This window comes from Oxyura jamaicensis, chromosome 18, assembly GCF_011077185.1.
Source record: "Oxyura jamaicensis isolate SHBP4307 breed ruddy duck chromosome 18, BPBGC_Ojam_1.0, whole genome shotgun sequence".
In the NCBI taxonomy this organism is placed as follows: domain Eukaryota; kingdom Metazoa; phylum Chordata; class Aves; order Anseriformes; family Anatidae; genus Oxyura; species Oxyura jamaicensis.
The window spans coordinates 6269046-6294037 of NC_048910.1; the positions used below are offsets into that span (position 1 = coordinate 6269046).

Genomic DNA, 24992 nt, shown 5'->3' on the forward strand with positions numbered 1-24992 from the left:
AGGCTAACGGATTACGGCTTTACGAGGCACCTCCAGCTGCTGAGCTTCAGACACCACCCCAGACTTATGCATCTTACCAGGCACTCTAAAATTAGTTACAAATTAGCTTTAGAAGTATGAATTTGCCTCGTGTAGTTAGAGAAAGGAATGCTCCCAGGTATTTGAGGTAATCAGTGAGGTGGGTGAATTAGCAGAAATCTAGCTCCCTGGGATGCAGTCAGGTGCAGTTGGAAAAGGACCTGTCCTCTCCTGCCGTGTGCTGGGCTATGATACAAATACAGCAGTAGTGCCTCAAATGAGTAAAAACAGGGGCAATTATTAATAGGACGAGTATTGTCATAGGGCTATTTCTAGAGCGAAGTACTCCAGTGGAAGGCAGCTCCACATACTGAACCAACACGGGTAACATCCTATGAACAGTCAAGACCCACAGGAACTCCAATGCATTTATTGAGCACTCTTACAAAACCCAGCAGATCTCTCCAGAGCCTGAACTCCAACCCTGTGTACTTTGGGAACAAGAGAGCAAAGGCACAAACGGGTGTCCTCAGAGCTAGAACACTCTCCTCCTCCTCAGCTGGCAGCGGTCTGTCCCAGCCGCTCCTTCCCATCCGTCCCCACACGACACGGGAGACTCAGAGCATGGTGACCAGCTTAAAGCTCCCCACTTCTGCGGTGGGGATAACACTGATGAAGGTTTTATAAAGAATTGTGCCTTTGGGTAGACGGCAGATCACCTCCCTGCTCTCGCTGCTGCGGGGGGGAGGTACGTACACCTCCTTGGTGTATCTCACGATCCCGTCCTCCAGGGCGTAGAGCGTCTTGTTACGGCCCATCCCCACCTGCAAAAGGACCGGCACAGCATCAGGATGGAAAGGGTGGAGGTCGCTACTGAAGCACATCTGATCATCTGCCTGCCTTGGTTCATATCTTGGCTTTAACAGCATCTGCTGCTTTGTATTTCAAAAGAAAAGAAAACCACGCCACTTGCTTCCAGCCAGCAGTGTGTAATGCTGCTCATTACGAGGGAGGAGATGCTGATTCCATCAGTGTAAGAACCCAGTTCTGTAACCCTCAGTCCTCTCCTAAATCAGGTGGGCACAGCTGTGATTCTGTGACTAAGAAATACCAAATAATGAAACCCAATTTCAGGATTATAAAAATAATAAGAATAGAAATGATCATTAAAAAACAGCTTGAGAGAGGAAGCACTGAGGTGGGCTGTTCTGGGCTGCTGTTCTGAGTACCAAGGAAGGCAGAAGAGTGACTTACGTAAGCCCCTGGATGCCAGCGTATCAATCGCTGCGTAGCCAAAACGTTGCCTGCGTGCACAAACGCACCTGCAACAGAATGACGGAGTCAGCCTGTGGAAAAATGGAGCTCCCCGAGGCCCTGAAGCTGGCGGAAAACTAATGCTCCCAGGACTTACAGAAAACAGCTTTCTGTGGAAATTTTCTATGGAAAAAATGACTTCAAACGCTGAAAGCATCCGAACGAAAATGCTGTTAGCGTGAAGCAGAGGGCAAGTGATAGACAACGGAAAAAGGCAATTCTCGTCCTTGAAAAGATTGCTCCTGGGGTACAAGGCACTTTGTTTGCTGAAGGCATTTGTTTTATTACCTGTAACACTGATATGTTTTCATCAGCAAACTCACTAATTATTAAGCACTCAGCTGCAAGAATCTGTACTTTGGCTTCAGCTGCGCGTCATAATTCTCCCCTTTGTAAGCAGCTAAAATGCCACGCTTTTCAACCCAGCATGGGGGGAAAGCACACTTAAATTCTTCAGTGTCCCACAGCGCGCCCTCCTCCCAGCCTCTCCGCAGAAGCAAAGTGTGTTTTCTGTAGCCAATTCTGGCCGCCCGCTCGTGGGCCCGTCGGGGAGGAAGGCTGACTCACCCTGCCCTCCTGCTGCCCACCCTCGATCAGGAGGTTTCGCTCAACCTCCTCTCTCCTTTCTGCTGGAAGAGTGCCTCAGCCGCCTCCTACAGAAACGCTCCGCAATTATCGCCCCTGCCAGGGGACAGCCTGCGAGGGACGCCACGAAACACAGATAAGGGCAGAGTATCTGGTTTTTAGCCTACCTTCTACTTTCTTGACTCCGTAGCGCTTCCCAGGGCTGCGGCCACCCAGATTTTTGGAGCTGCCCCCAGATTTCTTAGAAGCACATCTGACAGCAACCAGGCTTGTTTGTGGAACGCCCAGAACTGGATTTGGAGCAAGAACAACAACAAAAATAGCTGAAAAGTTAATAGACGTGCTTTTTTCCCCAGATTTTATCGCGTCATACAGTTTTTAAAGCTAAAGGCAAACAAGCCCAGAGGGAAGAAAAAAAAAAAGTTACTTCATCATCAATCTTAGTTAGACCACCCTGGACTAAATCTTCTCCAGAGACGACATCTCAAGTTCTGCTGCTACCCAGACAAGAATGAAATGATCAGGACGCGAAGGACATAGACAAATCCATGTCTCAGCAAGGTCTTGTAAAACGTGCTACAGAAATTGCAGGTCGCTACAAATTGCCCTTATATTGCTTCAAGAAAAGGCAAACTGTGATCTCTGTTTCAGTTTCACCCTCAATTGAATGGCGTTTATTTAGTTAGTAAGTAAATATTTTGTAATCTTACAAATGAAGAGACTCCAGTCCAGCAGGGTATGTAAGCAGGGGCAGAGTTGTTATCCTGAACATAACAGCAGCAGCATTTTGTGCCAGTCCTTGAGTTACAATCAGGACAAATGCAAAAAAATTGTTACAGTCATAGGTTGTGCCTGGAAACACAGTATCGTTCACACCACAAACTTAATCATTTATGAAAAAGGGACACTGACAGAAAACGCAGTGGTTTTGTTCACCCTCTGGTGAACTTCTTTGTACAACATGACTGTGACATAATTAGTTTTTTCTTAGAAAGGTCTCAGCAGTTCCTCCTTCACGCAGTTACCTGGCAAATCCAAGTTTTCTAAATCCCTCTTTTCAACCTCAGAAGCAGCAGGTAAGAGCAGAAGAGTGCCTATGATAGCATAAATCATGCTCGTTTCCTCCTTCTGAGGAACACCCCTGGATTCATTTAGTCTGCAGTTATCGTAGATAGCGAGCTAGGAATCTTGTAGAGAAAGAGGGAAAATGCTCTACGAAGAACATTATTTTAAAATGCTGGGTATTTATTACGTAAAGGACACAGGCTCTGGGACCTGGCCGCAGGGAAGGAGGCAGGGGAAGGGCAGTTACACAGCTTCACGCACCCACATTCTAACTTACAGCCCAGCTCACTGTACCAGAAAACACACAGAACCCCATGGCTGGTCCCGGGGTTATGTTATGTGTGACGTTTAATTATTTTGCAGACCAAAAGCAAGCCGCGAGCTCCGGGCCCCCCGCCCCTTCCCCAGTGCCGCCCCTCACTCACACAGCCGCCCCAGCGCCGCCATCTTGCCGGCGCCGCCTCCCCTCCTCTTCCGGCGCGGCGGGCGGCGATTGGTCGGAGCGCTCGCGCACGCTCTCCCGCCGGCCAACCACCGTCCAGTACGCGGGGCGTGCGCGAGGGCTCTGGCCAATCAGCGCCCAGGGCGGCAAACGCCCGCCCGCCCTCCAGCTCCCTCTCCTGAGGGGAGACAAAATGGCGGCGGCCGAGGCGGGCGCTGAGGGGTGGTCATCGCCGTCCGGGCTGTCCCCGCGGCCGGTGTCGCCGCCCTCCCCCGCGTGGGGAAGCGCCGTTGTGGTGCTGAGCAGCGACAGCGAGCCCGAGGTCGTTCCTCTGGCCGAGCGGGTGAAGAGGAGGCTGTCCCGTGGCCGGTCCGCAGCGGAGGGGAACGCGGCCCTGAGGAAAGAAGAGGGAGCGGGGCCGTGTGGGAGCGGGGAGCAGCCGGCGGCTGGCGGCGGGGGACAGGCCGACCCGGACGGGGTGCTGGTGGCCGAAGTCAGGCCTTGGGGCGGCACAAACGGCGCCGCAGGGGCTGAAAGGGCGGCTCGGGGCCTGCCAGAAGCCGCTGTGACAGAGCCTGCAGCCCGGCCCGGCGGTTCCCCACCAAGCGGAGGCGATGCAGAAACTTCCCCCGCTCCCAAGAAGAGAAAATATAGCCAGAAGGAGAGGGAGGCGATGTGCCAGGCTGCGTGGCAGAGGAGAAAGGAACGAGAAGCACGGAAGAGGGAGCAGGAGCAGGAGAAAGAAAGGAAGAAGACCCTTGCCAAGATCCTGAAAGCTCAGCGACCAGGGGAGTGCCAAAAATACATAACGGTGGTGCTGGATCCAGGTACTTCTCCCGGCAACCCGTGCCTGCTTTGTGCTGACAGTTTGGCTCTTGCCGTGGAAGCCTGACCTACCTATCAATTTCAGTTCTTTTACAGGTAGAAGGTGGTGCACAGGTCCTTGCTGCCTTGCAGTCTGCAAACTATTCCTGTGTGGTTGAGAGTCAGGCTGTTCCCTGCAGCATCACCTGGAGGAGAAAGGCTGTGATACCTCAGGTGCGAGGACAGAACCTTGATGTGCTTCTCCTTTAATTTCTCTGTTACTTGCACTTCATAACAATAGTCTTTAGCAACCCACGTGAGCATTCTCCAAACTTTTCCCTAACTCAGAGCTCTGAGTGGGAGTGCCGGTTTGAGTGAGTCTGAATTGTTTGAGTGAGTCTGAATTACAAACAAACTGACGCTCTGGTTGTTCGTTTTTGTGCCTGGGCAGACTGAAGATGGTGATGAATGGACAGAAGAGCCAAATGTCCTGGTTCTGCTTCGCTTGGAGGAGTTTTTGTCCATGGTTCGCGGCTACAAGCAAGTAAGGCTGCTTATAACCTTCGTGCTCTCTGAACGTGCCTTGCTGAAAGGTGATATTTGTCATCCCTTTTTACGGGATGCTTTTGATGTGGGATGGAAACCATGGTTCCAGTAAACTACAGATACTGTTTTTAGAAGCCAGTATTTGATCAAACATATCAGGGCTGTATGATGCAGAGTTCTGACAAGCTTTCTTTCCTAGCTGCTGATTTTCACAGATTTTTAAAGAGGTAACGTTGTCCTAATAGATACTGCCAGGTCAGGTATGCTGAGGGTTGTGTTGGTTGGTTGGTTTGTTTTCTGCCATAGCTTATTTCTACATCGAGTATTGTCTATTTGTCCCCAAAGAGCCACACGAGCAGAACTTTTCATCTGCAGTGATTCAGATGCAAGATTGGAGCTGTAGGTTCCTGGGGTTGCCTGCGTAACTCAGTATGGTTCTGTTGATCTTTGCAGGAGGCCCAGGGCTGTGCAGAAGGGCAGAAGGAGACCTTACAGAGCTTTGTAGCTCAGGTTATGAAGAAAATGCCTGGGAAAATTTTGGCACTGACAGTAGTTGAAGTAGAAAAGTATTTCAGGTGAGACATTTTTCCCTCCAAACGTTTCTACGTTGTCTCTGGCCTTGCAGAACGCCATAGATTTTTACAGTAAGTCCTTCTAGCGAAGACTGGAGCATAACTAGTGTTCCTACCCAGAAGTGCTCCGCTATTTTTTGTATAGGAACAGAAGCAAAGTTCCACCTAGTCTGTCACTGCAGTGACCACGGACAAATAGCTGGGGAAGAGCATGGGGATGGCAAAAAAAGTCCTAAATACTTTTTTGGAGAGTTTTTCTAGTTTTCAAAGAATAGCTGCTGAGGAATTCTGTTAATCAGATGCAGTGCTCTTGGATTTGATGGTCCTTAATGTTTTTTCTACAAATTCAGTGTCCCTTAATAGGGGTTATTGGTACTAAGTTGTCTTTATACTCCATGGCAGCCTGGTCCTGCTGCTTCTGCTGAAGGGAACTCCCAATCTTATCTTTGTCTTCTCAGATGTCTCAGAGCTCAGTCAAAAAAGAGACTGCAACAGGCAGCAGTGCATAGAAGCCAAGGAGAAGAACAGAGGAGAACGGAAGTTCAGGATTCTGGCCTGGAGATATCCAGACTGGATGTGGAAGAAGTGAGTGAGTACCTTTAGAATATGCAGGCAGCTGTTGTCTCTGCTGTCTGCCACCACTGGAACATTTGACCTGATCGCACGCTTTCCTGGACAGGGACCTTCAGCTTTTATTAGTTTACGTGCTGTGGACAGAGATCTTTGTGTTCAATTCCCCACTGCTCAGATACAAACCTGCTCTCCCCTGGACCGTCAGGTCTCTTTCACCTTAATTTCGGGCAGGGAAACGTGAATCTTGGTTAGCATCTCTCACACTTGGTGGCCCGCTGGTAAAGCCTGTCATTGCTGCCCTGGTGGCCTGCGTGTAACGGGAGCCTTCCGCTGAGGGGTGATGGCAGCTGGAATGGCACTCGGCTGCTATTAAGCAGCAGGAGTCAAAGCGTCCCGAAATACGTCTGTGCCTTAAGCTAGCTGTTTCCAAAATGGGCAGGGAGTGGGTGGTTGTGACTTATAGCAAGATGTTATGACTCGAGTTGTTCTTGTGTTGTGTTTTGTTTTGTTTTCCAGACAGGAATGGGGTTTGAGGTTAGGAGGTGAATTGTTCCATTTGCTGTTTCCGATGATGTTTACAGGCCTTGGTGGATTTGCAGCTGTGCACACAAGTCCAGGTCACTTTTTTTGCGAGCTGGGAGGAGCTTGGAGAATTTGCCACTATGTTCTCAAAAGCTGTAGCTGAAGCACCGTACAAGTGAGTAAACAGATGAGGCTTGGTCCTATCTTCTCTGGAAAGGCTTTGCTTTCAACGCTCCTGGGAGGGAGTAGCCGGGGTGAGGAGAGACCCTGGTTTCAAGTTGTAGTCTCTTGGCATCAAGTAAAGGTCTTGATCTCAGTCTGTTTTGAAGAGTGGGAAGGGGACGTGAGTAGGGTTGAGCTCTTAAAGTACCAGCTTTTCCTCCATATGTAACCAAGAGAGACATTATCGAGAACGCACCGTTTAAATGTTTCATCTGATAAAGACAGCAACACGTTACACGGTGATAGCGAAGAAAACCATCTTGTGTAGTCTCACACAATCGTAGCATTCCTATCACAGCAGCTGCTGTATTTTATGTCTCAGCCATGGAAAGAGATGTCTTTAAAAATGACATCTAAAAGTGTTTGATTATCCTTGGCAGTCAGAAAGTGAATTCTTGTTTACCGCTTTGTGTGCATGTTGGCTGCTGTCAGGATTGCTCCCTAGCACAGGATCATTTCTTTTTCAACAGGAAACCTGGGCCTTAGACTAAGAACTAGGTGATGTGTGTAGACAAAACAGGGTCAAACTTTTATCATTTGATGCCAGGGGTGACTGTAACAGCTTGGCATGAGAAGTGATGCGCTCTCTCTCTCTCTGTGTGATAAGAGATACAGGAATTTAGGGTTTTTTTCATGGCTTCATTTGCATTTCCATCCATTGTCCATAGGCGAGCGCAAGAGAAGACGGGGTTCTCTTTCTACTTAGAGAACAAGTGGTGCAGAGGCGTGAAGGTGGATCCCTCTGGAAAGGGCCTCTTTGAAGTGTGGAAGAGGCAGATACAACAATTTAACCGGGTCAGCCTGGAGATGGCTGAGGCTGTTGTGTCTGCTTACCCTTCTCCTCAGCTTCTGGACCAGGTAAGGCTGCCTCAGGAATCCCGAGGGCCGTGTGCAGCCAGCCAGCTACTGCAAAGGTGGAAGAAACCCTCTAACTGGTATTAATTTAGATAACAGTGATTCTGTATGAGCTGTGTAGTAAGGCAGTGAAGGAACTGACTCCTTGGTACCCATTGCTTTGGCTTTACAGAGCAGACTGCAGAGGAGCTCGTGTAAGGGTTTCCCCGCAGTGGAGAAGCCGAAGAAGTTGCCCATCACACCGCAGCCACGCAGCCCTGCTTGATTTGTTCACTCTTAGCTACTGCAGGGGCGTGCCTAGCAGCATTAAGTGAGCGTGTTCCATTTACACGCAGCCGTACTGCTTCTGCAGCTGCCTCTGAGCGTGCAAGTGAGATCTGGAGAGGGACCAGCTAAAAAATGAGTTCATGCTGTGAAGGTGTAGAGCTGTCACAGGTGCATAGCTGGGATTTTTAAATTATTTTCTTTGAGCACTGGATGCAAATAGATGATGCCATGGTTCCTTTGTGTTGCTTGTAGGCCTATAGTAGATGCTCCTCAGAGCAGGAGCGGGAGAACATGCTGGCTAATATCCTTGTGCGCCGCGGTGATGGTGTGACAGCCACCTCCCGCCGGATCGGACCAGAACTTTCCAGGCGAATCTATCTGCAGATGACTTCTCACGATCCTGATCTCTATCTGGATGTCACCGGGTAGCCCAAGTGAACGAGGATTTTGTGGTTTCCCTGCTTTAAATACTCTGCTTCCTTCTGGGAAGACGTGCTTAGGTAACACGTGGAGTCATCACTGGTAGTTGAAAGACTTTTAACCACGTACAGTCTTTTGTCATGGTGGAAGAAATTTGGATAAAATTGCGGAATGGCTGGGGTTCACACACAGATGGTGACTGTCTTCTGTAACAGCGTGAGATGGACATGCCTTACAGCACTGATGGTGCCTTTCTAAGTCAAGAGCTCTTCCTAGGAAATAAATCATTTTGTATAATGCTTTTCATTGCTTCTTAACGCGCTGTTTTGACAGTAGTCAGCTGTGACCAGATGGCCTCCAGAGGTCCCTTCCCATCTCAAGCTATTCTGTGACTGGTATGTCTTCTGTTGAAAGGAGTATTTGCTATTGGTATCCTAAACTGCACGTAGTTTCCTTCTCTCTCCAGTGTGAAAAACACAACTGAAAGCAACATGGTGCTGCCCCAGCACCTGCTCTAGTGAGGGGGAAGAATTTCCCTCACAAAGTAGACTTCTTCGGTTTTCTGCTGTGGCAGATGGGAATGAGTAAGACTAATTTTCGGATTTAAATTTAGACCGCCCTGATTCAGTCTCCAGACAGCTTAATCTATAGAGGGTCGTGAAATCTGCTTATATGTGTTGGAATTACGAGGTCTAAACAGTTGGCAGAAAAAAGCTTTCTTTTAATTAGATTGGGGACCACGCTTGCCTGGCCACGAAGCCGTCAGCGCTGATGTGCACCCAAGGACAGCTGAGGTCTTGTGCTACAGAGGCACTTACTGAGATGAGTGCTGTGTGAATTCAGCTGCGTCCAAAGCATGGAAGTCACCCTTTGGAAAGGGGGAACATTTTTCAAATGAAAAAATCCTGAGCGATGACAGCTTCACACACTCAGCAGGTACCTTTGCGCAGCCAGTAGCATTCTTCTGACCTGAACTGATAAATCTTTATAGCTTTGCAATTGTTATCGTAAGCAGCACTCTTAGATAGCAGAGCAGCAGATTCCTGCCAGATGCTGAGAGAAATGGATGCAGAGGGGGAAGGAATGTTGCTTTGAGTGGTGGTTGCAATGTTTCTGAACATTTCCAGATAGTAAGCAAGGATCTTTTAAAGGCTATGGTGAGTTAAATACCAAAGCTATTTCAAGGAAGCTTGGAAAACATACGTACTGCTAAGCTAGAGAGACAGGCCTCCTTCCTTTTATTTTAAATTGATGCTGTTGCTTTCTTCTGCAAGGTTGTGAGGGAACTTATCGCTGGACTATGGAAAGGTGAGGGCTTACTGTTTGAGTGATGACCTTGATGAGAAATGCTATGGATGACTTCCTTGTGGCAATGCAGTAATAGTGAGAAGAGTAATTGCCGTTCCTCCTGGCAGTGCAGTAATCAGCAAGAATTCCAGGTAGTACCAGGGAGCCATCCTGGTGACCGATGTTGGCACGGCTCAGTGGAGTTTGGAGCGTGGCTATTCTGAAACCTGCACTCACAGTTACATCTGCTCTTCAATTTAACGCTCACAAACCCTTTGAGGACACGACCAACTTCTGTTTTTCTCCTATGGAGACTGTTTATAATTAACAGGCCTTTGTACAGCTGAGTTTTCTTCTCTAGGTACAAACTGCCAAACCTCCCAGCCTTTGCAGCAGCCGTCCCAAGGTGAAGTCCGTTCCTGCCAGGCTGCCTTGGTGTGTGATGCTGCAACAGTGCCACCCAGTGCTGCCTACCGCTGCTACAGGGAGCCACCCATCCCCTGGCTTTCTGTGTCAGACCCCCTCTAGTTACAGGCAAAAAAAAGCATCTGCAGACTGGCAAGAAGCCCTTCTTAGGCTGCAGCTCCTTTGTTGGCAGTAGCTGGCTAAAACACGTGGTGACTGTATGCAGTCAGAGCTAATTTATAAACCGCTGAAATTATTTAACTTCAATTAAAACAAGTTGTGTTCTGCATTAGCAACATAAACATCCAGTGGAGACAAATTGATGCGAAAACTGTTGTATTGAAAATTTTCAGCTTTTTTCAAGAGTACATCAGCTTCTTCACTCCAACATAAGGATGCGCAGCCATTCCGCAAACTTGTAATTGGTCCTGGAGGAGGCCTACATATATCAACCCCACACAGCCGTATCACTGACTTTTAGCATTAATAGAAATGAGAGCAAGAAATGGATATGTATTACAAAACTTCCACCTCCATTACAGAGCTATAGCTACCTAGATAGCTGTAAGGCTTTGTTTTAATTTCCCCCACTCCTATAAATTGGCAACTTTCTGGATCTCCCAATCTAGGTAAAAATTCCTTGGAGGCAGGAAGTATTAACAAATTTAAGTTAATCTGGGCAAATAATAGTTTACAGGCCAACTGAGAAACATGCACAGCAAAGATGATCCAAACAATAACTCTGCTCTACGTGGAGTGGACCAGCAAATCGATGCTGACTGATTAGAAGCAGTTTCATCAGAACACAATTCCATAGGAATTCTGGCTGCGTGGATGGTGGAAGGAGATGCTGACGAAGCGAGTGCCCGTCCCGGACGATCACTGCTGCGAGTTCTGGTGTAGCAGGTTTTGCAGGGATTTATGGTTTTGCACAGCAGCTACCACATCCTCATAGAGAGTGTTCACGCTGATGCACAGCGGTTGATGTTGTAGCTCTGTCAGCTTGCAGACAGCCACAGTACAGAGGATGCCCAGCAGCACCAACAGCAGGACCCTCAGCACTGACCGTGACCAGGAGTGCTTGTGCCGGGGCGGCTGAGGAGGACGAGAACTGGAGGCGGGCTCTGTAATGAGAATGTTTGCAAGATCAAGAACGTGAGGATTTAGTCACATATCTTTAACAGATTCAGAAACATGCTGCTCAGGTAATGTGTTTTAGCCTGTGCTACGGGTGTCTTTTCTCATGAATCCTCATCACTTAACTCTGGTCGATAAATAAATACACAACATCTCCCCACTTACATGAGAAGCTTGAGATTTTCACTTCTGCCCATGAAAGTAAAGGAAGTAAAGCATCTGTGTTGCACAAGATCTGTTTTTAACCATACAGTTCAGTACATCTAAGAAGAAATGAGTGGAGGGAAATTCTCAGGAACACTCGCTGAACTACAGAATTCAGAAAGTTCTTCAGTTCATCCCAGATACAGAAACACTGTCTTCCTCAGCTACAGCTGTCCACCTGTAAGACTTTTTAAAAAGCTCTACTGTTCTATTTCCCCCACCACTTGCTCTCTTTTCTTTTGCATAAAAGCAAATCTGGCATCAAAAATATGATGCAGACTAAAAATATGCAATTCTATGGCAGTGGTCTTATTCATTCTCCTCTGCTTATTTTGCCTACGCAGTGCTCAAGGCGCACATTAAAATATCACACTACAGTCTTTATTTGGACTCACTGTGGACGCTACTTACTTCGGGTTTGCACAGTTTCTTTTTTAGTTTTCTTCTCCATCTCCTGTTTTGCAGCTCTCTGAGCATCGTACTCCCGTCTTCTGCGTTCCTTTTCTTCTGCCTTCTCTCGCTTCCTCAGTTCCCTTTCTTGAGCCTCCCTGGCTCGCTGTTCAGCTTCGCGCTTCTTCTCCATTTCTGGGGATTAATAGGAAGTGCTTTCCTTTAATTTAAAGGGTTGCCCTTGCCTTCTTCCTTATTATTTGCTTATCTGTTCCCAGTTGGAATGAGGAAACAAATCCCTGCACGCAATCCTGGGCAACCTGCTCTAGCAGGGGGACTGCACCCTTACAACCTTAGCCATTCTTTGATTCTGTGAAATTAAGTAACCCCTGTGGTAGACTTTCGTTGTTTTAGTTGCTGTTTTTTATTACATATCTTACATCTTGCTGCCTCCGATTTAGGCATTCCTTAAAATAAATCCTGTGCTCTTCTTTCATGTGATTTATGTGCAACCCATAGGACATTCCAACTAGGTACCTCACATGTCCCATTCCTGGATGTGTTCAAGGCCACGCTGGATGGGGCTTTGAGCAACCTGGTCTAGTGGAAGTTGTCCCAGTTTGTGGATCTTTAAGGTCCCTTTCAACCCAAACCATTCTAGGACTGTTGTTCAGGCAACAAACAGCACAGTGATCCCAGACTATCTTTCTCCCTCTGGCCCTCCTACCCTAGGACTCCCTGGTGGTTACAAATACAAAATTCTGACGGTTACAAACACTTGCTAGCTGGCAATCAATATATCTGGACATGCTAAAGATTGAGAACAGAATTCAGCAACATGTGTGTGAGGACTTTGTGCTTACCTCGCTCTGCTTGGAGCTTCCGTTGTCTTTCTTGGTCCTGCTCAGACTGGATCACTTTCATATGCTGCAGTACCTTCAAGGCCCAAGAAAACAATCTGAGAGCTCTGCAGAAGGCTCATTGCGTAGCCAGTTCAAAACAGAGCAGTTGGGGCGTAGCTGAGGACAGTCAGCTGGGTCTAACCAAGCCCCAAGTTTGCACACAGCTGCCTTAGCCCTGCAGGTACAGCTCTGAAGAGGGCTCAGACCTTCCTGCATGAACCTCTGCAGTTAAGAAACAGGTCTGTGTGTCAGAAGAGCAAACATGGCAAATGATGCTAGCTGGTACAGAGGATCACAGAACAATTTTGGTTTCAGCAAACTGAATTCTTGCAAAGAACAGCACAACAAAGCAGTAGCACAGGCACAGATTTTTAACTATTCTTGCTCCACAGCTCCCAGCAGTAACTACTTATGTGACCCTACAGTTTGCCTGAACTTCTCCAAAGATTTTTGTACTCTGGAGTATAAGCCTACACAGATTATTTTGTCGGAGTGTCCCTTTGCTTCCCTAGCGATGGAAGAGTCCTGCTCAGCCTGGTGTTTTCCCTCTCTAGGCACAGAAGCAGTGAAGTCAGCACAGTGAACCAGCACCTCGCTGGCTGAAGAAATTTTAGAGTGCTGCAGGAGCAGCTGCCCAGCTTGCTAAGCAAAAAGAGGAAAAGCCATCCACCGACAGGGCTAAGTAAGGAAAAAAGAATAAAAGAGCAAGCAGGTTCCTTACCCTGACAGCAGCCTGTTTACACTGCTTCTCGTCCAGGCAGTCTCCGGCTACTTTAGCTAGAACAGGATCCAGGGGATTGTCCTTCAGGTCCAGCCACTTCAGGTTCTGCAGAAGGGAACGACAGAGGGGAGGCTGTAAGAGCACACTGCAAGCAGCTGACCACAAACAGCACAACGGTCCTGTAATTATTTAAGAGATCCAAAGCAGAAGCAAACAGCTACTTCGTAAGAATGAAACAGGTATGGGAGACAAGTAGAGAGCTCAGGCAGAGGTGTTTTCAATAGGTGTGAGGTAATTTCCACTGAGCTGTGGTGCAGAGACAGCTGAATTTTGGAATGGGTAGTCATCAGGATGGATGCTTTACCAGGGAAATCAACTTGAGAAGGATCACAAGACCCTGGCTCGCATCCCAAAGCTTTACGTAACTGCCCAGCAAACAGTTTTACCTTGAGCTGTGCAAAGCTGACTGGCAGGGTGACTAAACGGTTGTTCAGGAGGTCCAGATGCTGCAGATTGACCAGGCGGCCAAAGTCCAAAGGCAGCTGTTGAAGGCGATTTTTACTCAGATCCAGTTTCACCAGGTGCATCAAACTACAGAAGTCTGACTAAAAGCCAGATACAAAAAGCAGAGAAATCTTGTCAGCATCTTAATGAAGGAACCTCAGCAGGGAATATGCTGAGATAGCCTGCACCTTACGTAAGCTACAAATCCTGAACTTAGCCCAGGACGGCAGCAGGAGGAAAATCTCTCGGAAGAGAGAGGGAGGTAGCAGCGGGACAGACAGGACAGACAAACCAAATGTGATGTGCAGCAGGACAGCTGAAAACCAAATTTCCACTGCCAAGGAAACTGGTCTGTGTTCATGTTGGGATCCTCTGGCAGGAAGATGATGCAACCTTTGTTCAGTTCAACCTCTTTCTCGTTAGGTGCTACCTGCCTCAGTAAAAATTTCCCACCCGTACTGACCCATTAATCGGCAGCAGTGCCATTCAGCCACCCCACCAGGAGAACTGAGCCGTTTCCAAGCCTCCCAGTAAGTCTCTGCTGGAGCACTACGTATCTCTCCTGAATATTTCCTAGCAGACCCTCCTTATCTTCACAAAGGCTCCCTCCAGCATCTTACCGGCAAGGAAATGAGGTTGTTACAGGACAAATCCAATATAGTTGCCTTCGGAAGTGCAGCCTGAAAGAGAAACAAAGTATTTCGGCCACCAGGTAGCTACAAACGCGGACTGCATGTGCTACTTTTCTTGCAGTCTTCCACCCAGCCTGCCGGTTCCTCCCCGAGGTTGTTCCTTACGGGGTCCGGACTCAGCATCCTGGCTTTAAAGCCGAGAGGCAGAATTCCTGTGCTTACAGCACGCAGCCTCTGTGGCTAACAGGACGTGCAAGCCCTCCTCTCGGCCACGTTATCAACCCGCAGGCCAGCTCGGACACCCCCGGCCGCGGTTCGCAGCCCTCCCCGAAGCCCGGGGGGGGCACCCCCCGGCACCTCCCCGCCGCCAGCCGCTCACCAGCTCCCTGACGGGCACCTCGCTCAGATCGCACAGGCTCAGGTCCAGCTCGTTGCCGTCGAGCTTGTCCTTCAGGCTCCCCGCCTTGCCGCCGCCCCGCGCCATGGCCCCGCCGCGGGCGGCGCTGCGGGAGGCGCGGGGCCGCGGGGCGGCGCGGAGCGGCGGGGGCAGCGCGGTGCGGAGCGGTGCGGTGCGGGACAACGAGGAGCCGCCGGGCCAGGCCGAGCCACGCCGCTCTCCGCCACCCACTTCCGCGGCCACGTCCTCGCTCGGGCCGGCAGCACCGGGAGGGTTCCCAGCGCCCTCTGCCGGCCCGGAGCGCCGAGCTCCGCTCCCCCCCGGGGGCGCACCGCTGCCCCCCGGCTGCTCGGAGGCTCAGAGGGGGGCTCCGAGGACTCCTGCGTCCCCTCCTCACCGGCACTCGGCTGCTGCTGCTTCGGAGCATCCTCAGCAGCAGATCACGGGCAAGCTGAGCAATCCGTGCCTTGTTGTGCCGTTGCTTTGTTCTCTTCATGGTGTCCATAATCAAAATGCCACGCTTGGGTTTTTGTGTCTTTCTTTTGCACCAAGGTGTTCCTCTTTACAAGGAGGAATTCCGCAGCGATTACTCCTCCTTTGATCCAAAACTCCAGCACTACACAAAGTGCTCTCTTGCCTTACCTGACCCACTGTTGGGAAAGTCAAAAAAAAAGGAGCCTGGGACAGAGCCAAATGGGTATTACCAGTAATGGGATTGCAGCGAGTACCAACCTTGGCTTTGCTGGCCCCTATGCAAATTGCGGCGTACATGATCCTGCAAAGATGTTTGTAACTGTTCCAGCGCATCTGCCCCACGGGTGCCTTGGTAAGGCTTTGAGCTGCCTCTAGGCCTCTTCCAGCACTGAGATCTGCTTATTGCAGCACAGATCTAACTGAGATCACAGGAGTCCCTGAGCAAAGGCAGCACAAACAGCGAACACAGACTTGTCTCATAGAAATCTAACGAAATTTGCCTGAAGTTGATGTGCTCGCACCCAGGAGGTCCTGTGAGTTCAGCAGGTTCTTGCACCTCCCAGTGGCAAGCTGACATTACAGAGCCCTGCTGTGAGAAAAGCGAGGTCTGGTTACGCAAGAACCTCCCCCGTGCCTCAGCCTTTCACAGCGAGTTCAGAGGGCAAGGAAGGGCCAGTGCTGTGCCAGGGACAGGAGGGAAGGTGGTGCATCGTCAGGTCTCCCGACATGGACACCAAGAGAGGTGACCTGGGTTACCCAGAGCCAGGGGGAGCTCCCGTGGGGTCTCGTGCAGCAGCACGGCCCCTGCTCCCACCTGATGGGCACCCTGGCCACCCTGGCAGAGGCACACGGAGTCCTCCATGTAGAGGCTCAGAGGGGACCTGGGTGAGACCTTTTGCTTGTGTAGAAAATGCCTTCATGTGTGCTGCCATCTCAAAGTCTCAGGCTTTGACCATCTCAAACGAACATACCCAGACGCGAAGGTCACGTTAACTCCCGTATAATTATTTGTTTAATACCTAACCGGGCTTCGCTCTGTAGCCCAGTGACCCAAATGTGGAAAGAAAGGTCAGCCTGAAACTCAGCTTGATTTCTGTTTGTTTTTAAGGTGAGGGTTTTTCAGATCACAGGCTTTTTTTTTTTCCCCTCTGTGGGTATATAACACCAAGCACAACGCTGATGCTCCTGCAGTATGGATACAGATAATTGCACTGGGCTTTGCTGCAACAGTGAAGGAGATGACTTCTGGCCATGGATGTCATATGGCCTTGCATCATCTCCAGAAATGCGTCTGCCTGCTCTGCAAGAGAAAGGGTGGAGGAACAGCAGCAAGAAGGGAGCGGGTCAGGGGCTGGAGGAGATTCCCACTGCTTTATCCAGTTCCTGTGCATAGCCACAGCCAATTTTTCACATTTCGAAGACAAAGATTTCCCTTCCCCCAACCAAAGAAAACCACCAAGCAAGCTCCTTGTGCTTTGTGAACAAGATGCACATCGGGGAAAATCCAAAGTCTGCTTCTAAAACCAGCTGTCCAGAAGGGGAGACGTGGTTGCAGTCAGCATTTCACTACAGGGCTACGTTATGAGCTTATTTTATGGCTTTGATGCCTGAGACACACCGATTCTGGGGTCAGTCCTGATTCCCACGAGCTCCCTTGTGCTCAGCACAGCACAGCATGCCGTGAAGACTCTGCTTGCTGAACTCGTGTCCACCCGGGCAGAGCGTGGGAGGAGAACCAGAAGTGGAGCTACAGAACCAGTGCCACCAATCACCCCACAGGTCAGTGGCCGAGCGAGAAGCAACCCCGCGCTGGTAGCGCTGTTTGGCTCTTGCCTGCATGGCATTCAGGGCTTCAAACGCAGCCTCAGCCCTGCCACCAAAATGAGTTAGGCTTTGCCCCCCCTGCCAGGCCGTGCCAAAAAGGCTGTTGGTCATTTCCCGTGGGGAACAACGCGTGTGCCCCCCCAGTGTCAGCGCTGCTGCGTGGTCCCCCATAGCCTGCCCGGCTCTGGAGTAGCTCCCCAGCTCCTCGCTGCCCTGCTTGTGCTGTGGTGGGGTACAGGGAGTGCCGAAACCTCCCGGTGAGGTGGTAGCTGCGATAATTCCTTGCGTAGGCAAGGCTGGAAGTCAGTCGGTGACTCACAGCGCTCCGGCACAGCGCGGAGATGAGCAGCGTTGGTTGCCTCGCCAGGGGGAATTTCAGCCCTTGTGCCAAAGTGAGCCTCAGCCAGGGCACGGGGCTTACTTGGGGCGCGTGGAACAGCGAGGGCGGGCGTGTGGCATCTGGGTTAGCCAAAAAAAAAAAAGGGGGGGGGCAGCGTGGACGGGAGCAGAGAGGAGCGGGGCTGCGGTGCAGGGCGCTGCGAGGGGCAGCTGCAGAGGGCGGGGGGGCGATGGGCAAGGTATGGGGGGTCCTAGCACCCAGGCCCCCCATCCTGGGCCACACAGCCTTCCCCCGGAAGGCTCCCCCATCCTTCCCCGATCTGCTCCCCCTGCCGGCAGCCGCCAGTGCCGGGGTGGGGGGGGCGGCGAGCCAGAGGGAACGCGGAGCGTCCCCCCTCCCACCCCACTCCTGCCTGCGGAACGCCCCCGGGGGGGTGCCGGGGATGGCCAAACCCCCCTTTTCTTCCCCTTTTTCTTTCCCCTTCCCTAGCCCAGCCCCTCCCGCAGCCCCCCAGGGCCAGGCCCGGCCAGGGCCGAGGCGGTTCCCGGTGCGCACCGCCCCCGCCGCCGCCCGGCCCGGCCCCCCCCCCCCCCCCGCCCCGTTGCCACCGCCCGGCTCCCGGTGCCCCCGGACTCATGGCCACCGCCGCCCGGCTCGCAGCGCTGCCCCGCCGGGCGCTGCTCCTCCTGAGCGGCCGGTAGGGATGGGCGAGCGGGGGGGGTCAGCGGGACGGGGGTGGGGCAAGAGGGGACAGGGGCTGGTAGGGACCTGAAGGGGCTGGAAGGGACTTTAATGAGCTATAAGGAGCAGTGGTGCAAGGTGGGGGTAGAGGGGACAGGGGATTTGGGGGTGGTCGCAGTGCAGAGAGGTCAGGTTCAGCTCGGAGTGCTGGGGGTTTCCTCTAAGTGCCTGTCGCTGTCCTTTGGCTTCCCTATAACCGCCCCCCCCCTCCCCCCAAAGCGGCAGGAGACAGGGGGCCTGTCCTGGGGGGGACACCAGGGGCAGGGATGAGGCCAGCACAGCGTGCAGAGGGATGGGAGCGTGTGCCCAGGGCAGGGCAGCTGTGCAGCAGCTCCCTTCGGGCTGCAGCAGCACAAGATGTACCCAACGGCTTCTCCTCTTCCCCCAGCACCCTGACGGGAGGGCAGCACCCCTGTTGGCACCGGGGCCGTGCAGAGGCTGCCGCGTGGGCAGGGTGGCGAGGGGCAACGTGGTGCCAGCTGGTCCTTGGCAGCAAGGAGCTCTGGAGCCTGGCCAATAATTGCTTTCGTTCATCGCTGCCTCTCAGAGCAAGTTTTTGGGCAAAAACAGCAAAAGGGAAAGCAACTGATTTGGAGAGGGGCTTGGAAAAATTAGTAGAAATTCAGAGAGTAATCCTCCCTAGGAGGCATGGCCAGCAAGTAACTCCACAAGGGGCAGCTCTTGCTTTTCACACCTGAGGTCCAGGTGTTTCCTTTCAGCTGGGTTCAGAGAGGGAGTGAGGTGGTGCTGGGGCCAGGACTGCTGCCACAAAGCCCCTTCTTAAGAAACGGGGTCAGAAGAGAAGCAAGACAAAGTTTGTTGTGGTTTGGGCTCCAGACTAGAATTTCAAGTGGAACCGAGGGGCAGGAGCCCAAAGCTGTGGGATGCAAAGCAAATTTAAAGGAGTAAACTCTTTCTAGAAACGTAAATGTCTCGTAAATTCTGCTGTTAGTATCAGGCAGTACTTATCCTTTTGGCAGGAAGAGGGCAGAAGCCAAAGAGGCGCAGTGGAAAATGTATTCTGCTGTCTGATGGAACTGGAATCTGAGGACTCCGTTAAAGCTCTGGTGTCTATCGTTCCTCAAGCTAAAGCAAACAAAAATTAAAAAGTAATCAAAACATTAACTCCTCAGTCAAAAGAGTTGTTTCAAAGAGCAAGGAAGAGGTGAGGCATTGCAGAGTTAGCTTTCACCACCCTTTTATTGCAGCCGTGTTACATAAAAGACCCCAAAGTTGTTGTTTCGGGGAAACGATCGCGGTCGACTTTCCAGAACAAAGGAGTGGCGGAGGAGTCTGTGAACCTCTCCAAACGTGACCTCTGTAGTCAGGTTCAATTTCAAGCCACGGGAGGGCAGAGCCTTTTATGTAGGTGCAGGGAGAATGTCACAGGTCAGGTCAACGTCCTTCCCAGTTGCAAAGCAGGAGCTTTTTGTGTCCTCCCTGTAGTGGGATAAATGCTTACACCGATGCCTCTGCCCCGTGCTGCTCTTCTGATAATTTCTATAGAGACAGGAAGAGTTAAAGGGGAAAAACGAAACTGCTTATCTGATGTCAACAACAATAAAACGTTAGTCGAGGCTGTTCATACGTAGCCCTGAGATTAGTCAAGAGCGCTTTATTAAGTTTGATGGCTTCTGGCTGCTGACGGCCAGGCAGGGCTGGCAGCATTCATCTGCCGGGATTCAGCCGCTTGCCTCCCTTCCGTGCATGCCAAGGAGGGAAGTGCTTTTTCCCCAGGTCTCCGTTCAGTTACGCTGCTGAACTCTGAAGTTCCTGGAGTTAGGAGCAGCCTGGCGATGAGTTTGGCTTGCTTGCAGCTGCTGCAGTGTGTTGCTAAAAGAAGGCACGTGCTCTCTAGGTATACTGTTTATCAGCATGCTGAATCCCAAGAGCACGTGGAGCTTATTTGCTCCCCTCCAGCTGAGGCAGGGAGATGAGAGCTGCCCTAAGAGCAGGGGCCCACCAGGCTTGTTTCATCTCCAGCAGTGCCAGCTGTTTCACAGGGGAAGGTGGAGGGGGGAATTATTTGTCTTCTGTAACAAAGACGAACAAAACAAATATTTCTAAGTCCCTCGGACCCTTCTAGGTAGAGGCCTCTCGAAGCACTCTTCCAGTTTAACACTCGCTGTTGGTTACAGGTTGGTTCTAGCACCTTTTTCAGCACGGTGCGACTGGTAATTAATGTATCACGCGTCTGCCTTGTTCCTTCCATGCTGGGCTCCCTGTGCTTCCAGAGCACTGTTTCACTTTGTCCCACACCTCTCACTTTCTGCCACGGCCAAGGAATGTGGGATACAGAAATGCTGAAGCGCTTGCAACATCAGACTGGAATTCAGGGAACTTTAACAAATGACAGCTGTGAGTTTTGCTGCGTTCACGTTTTTGTAGAGGCCGTGTGAGGAAGCACTTTGAGAAGAGGTAGGGACTCTGGGTTCTGAGCATGAGGCGTCCTAGACCCTAATTTTAAAGCTGCAAGTGAGGGTGTGAATGCTTGGGACTTGTGCGAATGAGCTGTGCGTGTTTTCGCACTGAGGCTAACCTTTGGCTTTTTCACAGAAGGATTTTTAAGTGCAGGGCTTTATAAAGAAATCTTTCCCTGGTCTTTGACATTCTTTCAGCCCCGCATTTGAGGGCAGGGAGGGAGCTGGAGCTGTGAGGACTGGAGGAGGAGCCGTTGTTTGGCTCTGGCTTTGCATGTCATGAGTGAGGATCAGGCCCTTAAACTTTTCTGCGCAGTGCCCTTTGTAAGGACTACAGGAGGGGCTTCAGTGTTTGCACAAAGAAAAAAAAACTGTCACATATGTAGGGTGAAATTCTGCTTGCCGGGAGGTCAGTGAGACCCTGTGGCTCTTCAGGCCTGGAGGAAAAAAAAAGGAGAGAGTAAGAGCAGGAGGCCTGGTCTGTGTTGTCCTTTGTCAGGTCCTGACGGTGTAAAACTCACCCTCCTCCCTGCCAGGGGGAGAGGGCTGTGCAAGGAGCTTGGGAGAGCAAGAGGGCTGGCTGCAGAGAGCACAAGGCTGCTTCAGCTGGAGGCTCTGCTTTTGGACTGAATTTTCTCTATTTCAGTCTTTTTTTGTGTGTCAGTCACATGCTAGGGACGTATGTCAGACCAACTTTCTTTTTTCCCTACCAATTAGCAACGCTTCCCTTGGTCTGTGTCCCAAGAGGAACCGTGCAGCTGATGAAATGCTTCTGTTTACTTGCTCCCAGCCCAGCAAAGCGCCGAGCCCACTCAGCACGAGGTGAGCTCCAGGAGGGCACTTGGTGAAAGGGCTCTTGCGCAGCCAGGTCAGCATTTGCTCTCTGACCCCCAGCCTCTTCTTCCCTTTCCAGGCTGCCTGAGGGAGCTGAGCACAGGAGGGAGCAGCTTCTCTCTGTGCCTCCGCTGCCTGGCAGTGGAAATGTGTTCAGGGACAGGTTCTGCTCCCGCTGCAGCTGGAGGCGACCTGGCTCCGGAGGTGAGAACGTAGTGCTCTCCAGTAAAGGTCTCTGCAGACAGTTCATGGTTTCCTCCTCCAGCGTGCCAGAAACTGGAGCGGTTCGTCTGAAACCACTCTCCAGCAGCATGACAAGGGCTTATCTGCTCACCAACAGCGAGTGACAATGGCTGTGGTGGCTTTTATTGCTTTCCTAGGAACATTCGTCCCTCCCTTGGGTTAGGGAGAGGTTTCTCAACCTTTATAAAAGGCTTTTGTTCTTCAGAGCTTCCTTTCATCTCCTGGTTTTTCTATGTGCCTTGCCCAGGAGCTTTCAAACAAGAACAGATAATTCTCTTCAATGTTTGCTGGCTGTGTCCTCCCTTCCCCTTCTGTGGCAACCCTTGTACAGCCTGAGTGTAAATTGCCCAGCAGGACTGCTAGAAATGACTGCCTGAGCAGGGTGAGCGGGAGCTGCACAGCTCTCCGTGGCCGAAAAGGAGTGTGGAAGGAGGTTCGGTGATCTGCTGAGCTCTCAGAGCAGAACTCCCCGCCTTGAGGCTAAAAGCTTGTTTTGTGCTCACCCCTTAGAGGAAGCAGCTACATGCTGCTTCTTGTTTCTCACGGGCAGGAAAACAAATCCTGTGTAGTAAATAGCACCAAGTCTTTGCAGAATGTTGGTACAATTGTACCCTTCATTATGCTATTTCAGGCTGCTCGGGTTTTTGCTCTCACAGATCTGGTGTGTCTCAGACCTCAGGGAAAGCCTTAATGGTTTTAAAACGTTTTTCCCACTGCCCTGCCCGCATCCTATCGGTGCCTCTCCTAACTGTATTTTCTCTCAAGTCCTCTGTCGTGCCATTTCCACCGAGGTTCTCTCTGCTGGAACACCTCCCATGTTGTCCTCCCTCCCCGATGTCCCGGGGTTTGTGGTGGGTGTAGCCTCCTCCACCCTGCAAGCCGGCTTTATTAGCTTTGCAGCTCTCTCCCCTCATCCATCTGGTAGCTCCTTGTTTTGTCGATGCTGTCTTCAGGACCATGAACTCTCTCTAGTGTAGCTCACACACAGTGAAGCGCGCGCAGCCCGCTTAGCGCTGTATGCACAGGCCGGTGCTTCGCCAGCTCCCCTCACTTACAGCTCAACTTCTTTGAACTCTTCTGAGCAGTTTTTATTCTGTGAGATGAGAATTTCCTGTTCTCTGCAGGCCTTCTGAGGGAAGGTTAAGATGATGTATCTCTGATTTTAAGTTTCACTTTCTCAGCCGTCGGCTCTTTCCAGCCGAGGGAAACCAGCCTGGAGAATTCTCCTGCGCACAGTTCTTGCTGTACACCTTCCCAGTTACTTGCACGTTTTAATATTGTAGCAAGATTAAGAACGGTTACAATCCCTCAGTAAACTGCAAAATCAATAACCCGTCCAGATATTTAGAGATGCTGGAAGCAGTTTTCTCTGTTGCCCTAAGGGGGGGCAAGGAGGAAATGCAAAATCCTGCGCTTGAGGGGGAACAACCTCAGGCACCAGGACGTGCTGGAGGCCACCCAGCTGGAAAGCAGCTCGGTAGAAAAGGCGCTGCGGGTCCTGGTGGACGCCGAGTTGAACGTGAGCCAGAAATGTGCACTTGCTGCGAGGAAGGCTAATGATATCCTGAACTGCCCTAGGCAGAGCATTTCCAGCAGCCTGCGGGAGGGGATCCCTCGCTGTTCAGCACTGCTGAGGCCACACCTGGAGTGCTGGGTCCAGTTCTGGGCTCCTCTGTCCAGGAGAAATGTGGAGCCCCTGGAGAGAGCCCAAGAAGAGGATGGCAGTGGAGCTTCTCTCTCAGAAGGAGTCTGTGTGAGCTGGAGAGGGAAGGCTCGGGGGGGATCCCATCCCTCGGGGGCAGGAGGCTGGAGCAGGTGACAGCCAGAGGTCCGTGCCAGCCTCAGCTCCTCCGTGATCCTGTGATTCTCTAATAGTTGACTGCTGAAATGCTGTTGGAGCTGATGCAAAGCAAGAGCTCTCTGCTTACCTCAGTGGGATGCACTGTTTGCACCTCCTGAGAGTGAGCCCTTGAGCTCTGGGGAGGAGAAAAAAAACAACAAACACCTTCCGCCTTTGTCTGGTGATTCATGTTGGCATTTTATGGTCCTTCATCTGGGTGGAGAAACTGCGGCTGGAACAGCACATGGAAAGGTTATAAAGGTGACCCAGGGATGAACTGCCACGACTTTTAACCCTCATGCATAATCCCCTGGTACTGTAGGCAGGTTGATAGTCCTTGCAGACAGCGAGGGTTGCATTGATGGGTTATGTTAAATAAAATACACTCTTTTGTAACCAGAGCCCTGCTCTGAACCTTGTGGCTTAGGAATCATTTGGGTCTTAGATTACAGAGTTAGAAAGTCAGTGAGGTAAGCTGGGATTATCACCTCAGTAAGGAGGCAGTGTAACGTGGGATGGCTCCCTAAGGAGAGCTCTGGGGGTCTGGGAGAGCAGAGGAAACCCTGCTGACATCTATTTCATACCTTCTTTTCCTTCACAGTGCCCTGCACACAAGGAGACCCGCCGCATCCCAGCGGGCGACCAACAGCTATGTCCAAGGGACCGTAGACATTCCGCTTCTAAACAAAACCGTGGGCCAGTGCCTGGACGAGACGGCTGAGCGATTTCCTGACCGTGACGCCTTCGTCTTCGTCCGAGATGGGGTTCGGAAGACGTTTGCTCAGTTCAAAGAGGAGGTGAGTGTCTGCTTCGCCGGTCAGAGAGCCCAAACAGACAGGTACTGGCAGCAACAGGTACGGTGGAGACATCAGAACTGGCTTCATCCCTTAGCTTAGCAGTGAGGTTTGTCCTATGTGCATCTCGGGCCTGGCCCCGAGCCCACAGTAACAGCATGTCCTGGGTGAATGCATGAGGGGTGTGTGCTGCCTTCATCCTTCTTCTGAGTCATGCCACGTAAAATGCTTGCTTTACATCTCAGAAGGAACTTTAGTATTTAACACGTCAGATAGTGGCTGTAATTGTTACGGGCTGAGTCACGACGTTTCTGTCACCCCGAGCAGAATCCAGCTCTTGTGTTACTCACTCTGCTCTGACTTTCGGAGGTCCTGAGCGTGTCGGCGTTTCTAGTCCTAGCACGAATGCAACTGTGAGCAAAGACAAGGACTTTGTCTTAACATAATGCACAGAAACGAGGGGGTATCTGTGTGTGTGTGTGTGTATACATACAGATGTCTTTGTGTGTGTCCTGAAGGAAGGGCAACGTCTCAGAAGACACGAGAAGTTTCCACTAAATGGATGATAAGATCTTGGGTAGGAGGAAATGCTTTTTAGATTGACTAGCATTTTGTTTAAATCCATTCAGATAAATGAGATGAACAGTAGCCCTGTTTTCAGCTGGGATAGAGCTCCTTTTGTTCCCAGTACTGGTGTG

General features: G+C 51.1%; 4 protein-coding genes across 6 annotated transcripts in view; 2 read left to right on the forward strand and 2 right to left on the reverse strand.

Moving 5' to 3' along the window:
* Positions 1-425: 425 nt before the first annotated feature.
* MRPL27 (mitochondrial ribosomal protein L27) lies at positions 426-3536 on the reverse strand. The gene is made up of 4 exons (XM_035342361.1): positions 3408-3536; positions 2085-2207; positions 1273-1340; positions 426-842 (listed from the first exon to the last, which is right to left on the reverse strand). Exons 1-4 carry the CDS (start codon positions 3427-3429, stop codon positions 636-638), a joined length of 420 nt encoding a protein of 139 aa, XP_035198252.1. The 5' UTR covers positions 3430-3536; the 3' UTR covers positions 426-635.
* Positions 3430-8511, forward strand: EME1 (essential meiotic structure-specific endonuclease 1). 2 transcript variants are annotated; one of them, XR_004755130.1, is made up of 10 exons: positions 3430-4251; positions 4335-4462; positions 4680-4772; positions 5228-5349; positions 5805-5931; positions 6501-6616; positions 7332-7521; positions 7618-7673; positions 7884-7953; positions 8038-8179. XR_004755130.1 is itself a non-coding variant. In XM_035342344.1 (8 exons), the coding sequence occupies exons 1-8, from the start codon at positions 3618-3620 to the stop codon at positions 8212-8214; spliced, it is 1587 nt and encodes a 528-aa protein (XP_035198235.1). In that variant the 5' UTR covers positions 3436-3617; the 3' UTR covers positions 8215-8511. The 2 variants fall into 2 exon arrangements, 1 of the variants encoding a protein (XP_035198235.1); XM_035342344.1 differs by lacking the exons at positions 7618-7673; positions 7884-7953 and having other exon boundaries at positions 3436-4251; positions 8038-8511.
* Positions 8512-10216: 1705 nt separating this feature from the next.
* Positions 10217-15046, reverse strand: LRRC59 (leucine rich repeat containing 59). Of its 2 annotated transcripts, none has more exons than XM_035342355.1 (7): positions 14767-15042; positions 14376-14435; positions 13698-13856; positions 13252-13356; positions 12492-12564; positions 11650-11823; positions 10217-11021 (listed from the first exon to the last, which is right to left on the reverse strand). In XM_035342355.1, the coding sequence occupies exons 1-7, from the start codon at positions 14869-14871 to the stop codon at positions 10777-10779; spliced, it is 921 nt and encodes a 306-aa protein (XP_035198246.1). In that variant the 5' UTR covers positions 14872-15042; the 3' UTR covers positions 10217-10776. The 2 variants fall into 2 exon arrangements, with proteins under 2 accessions (XP_035198246.1, XP_035198247.1); XM_035342356.1 differs by lacking the exon at positions 10217-11021 and adding an exon at positions 11203-11297 and having other exon boundaries at positions 14767-15046.
* A 2926-nt stretch (positions 15047-17972) lies between these two features.
* Positions 17973-24992, forward strand: part of ACSF2 (acyl-CoA synthetase family member 2) — a 37753-nt gene continuing 30733 nt past the window's right edge. The window contains exons 1-2 of the mRNA XM_035342362.1: positions 17973-18119; positions 24102-24297. Of these exons, the coding sequence (XP_035198253.1) occupies positions 18058-18119; positions 24102-24297 (258 nt within the window). The 5' untranslated portion in view covers positions 17973-18057. The remainder of the gene's footprint in view (positions 18120-24101; positions 24298-24992) is intronic.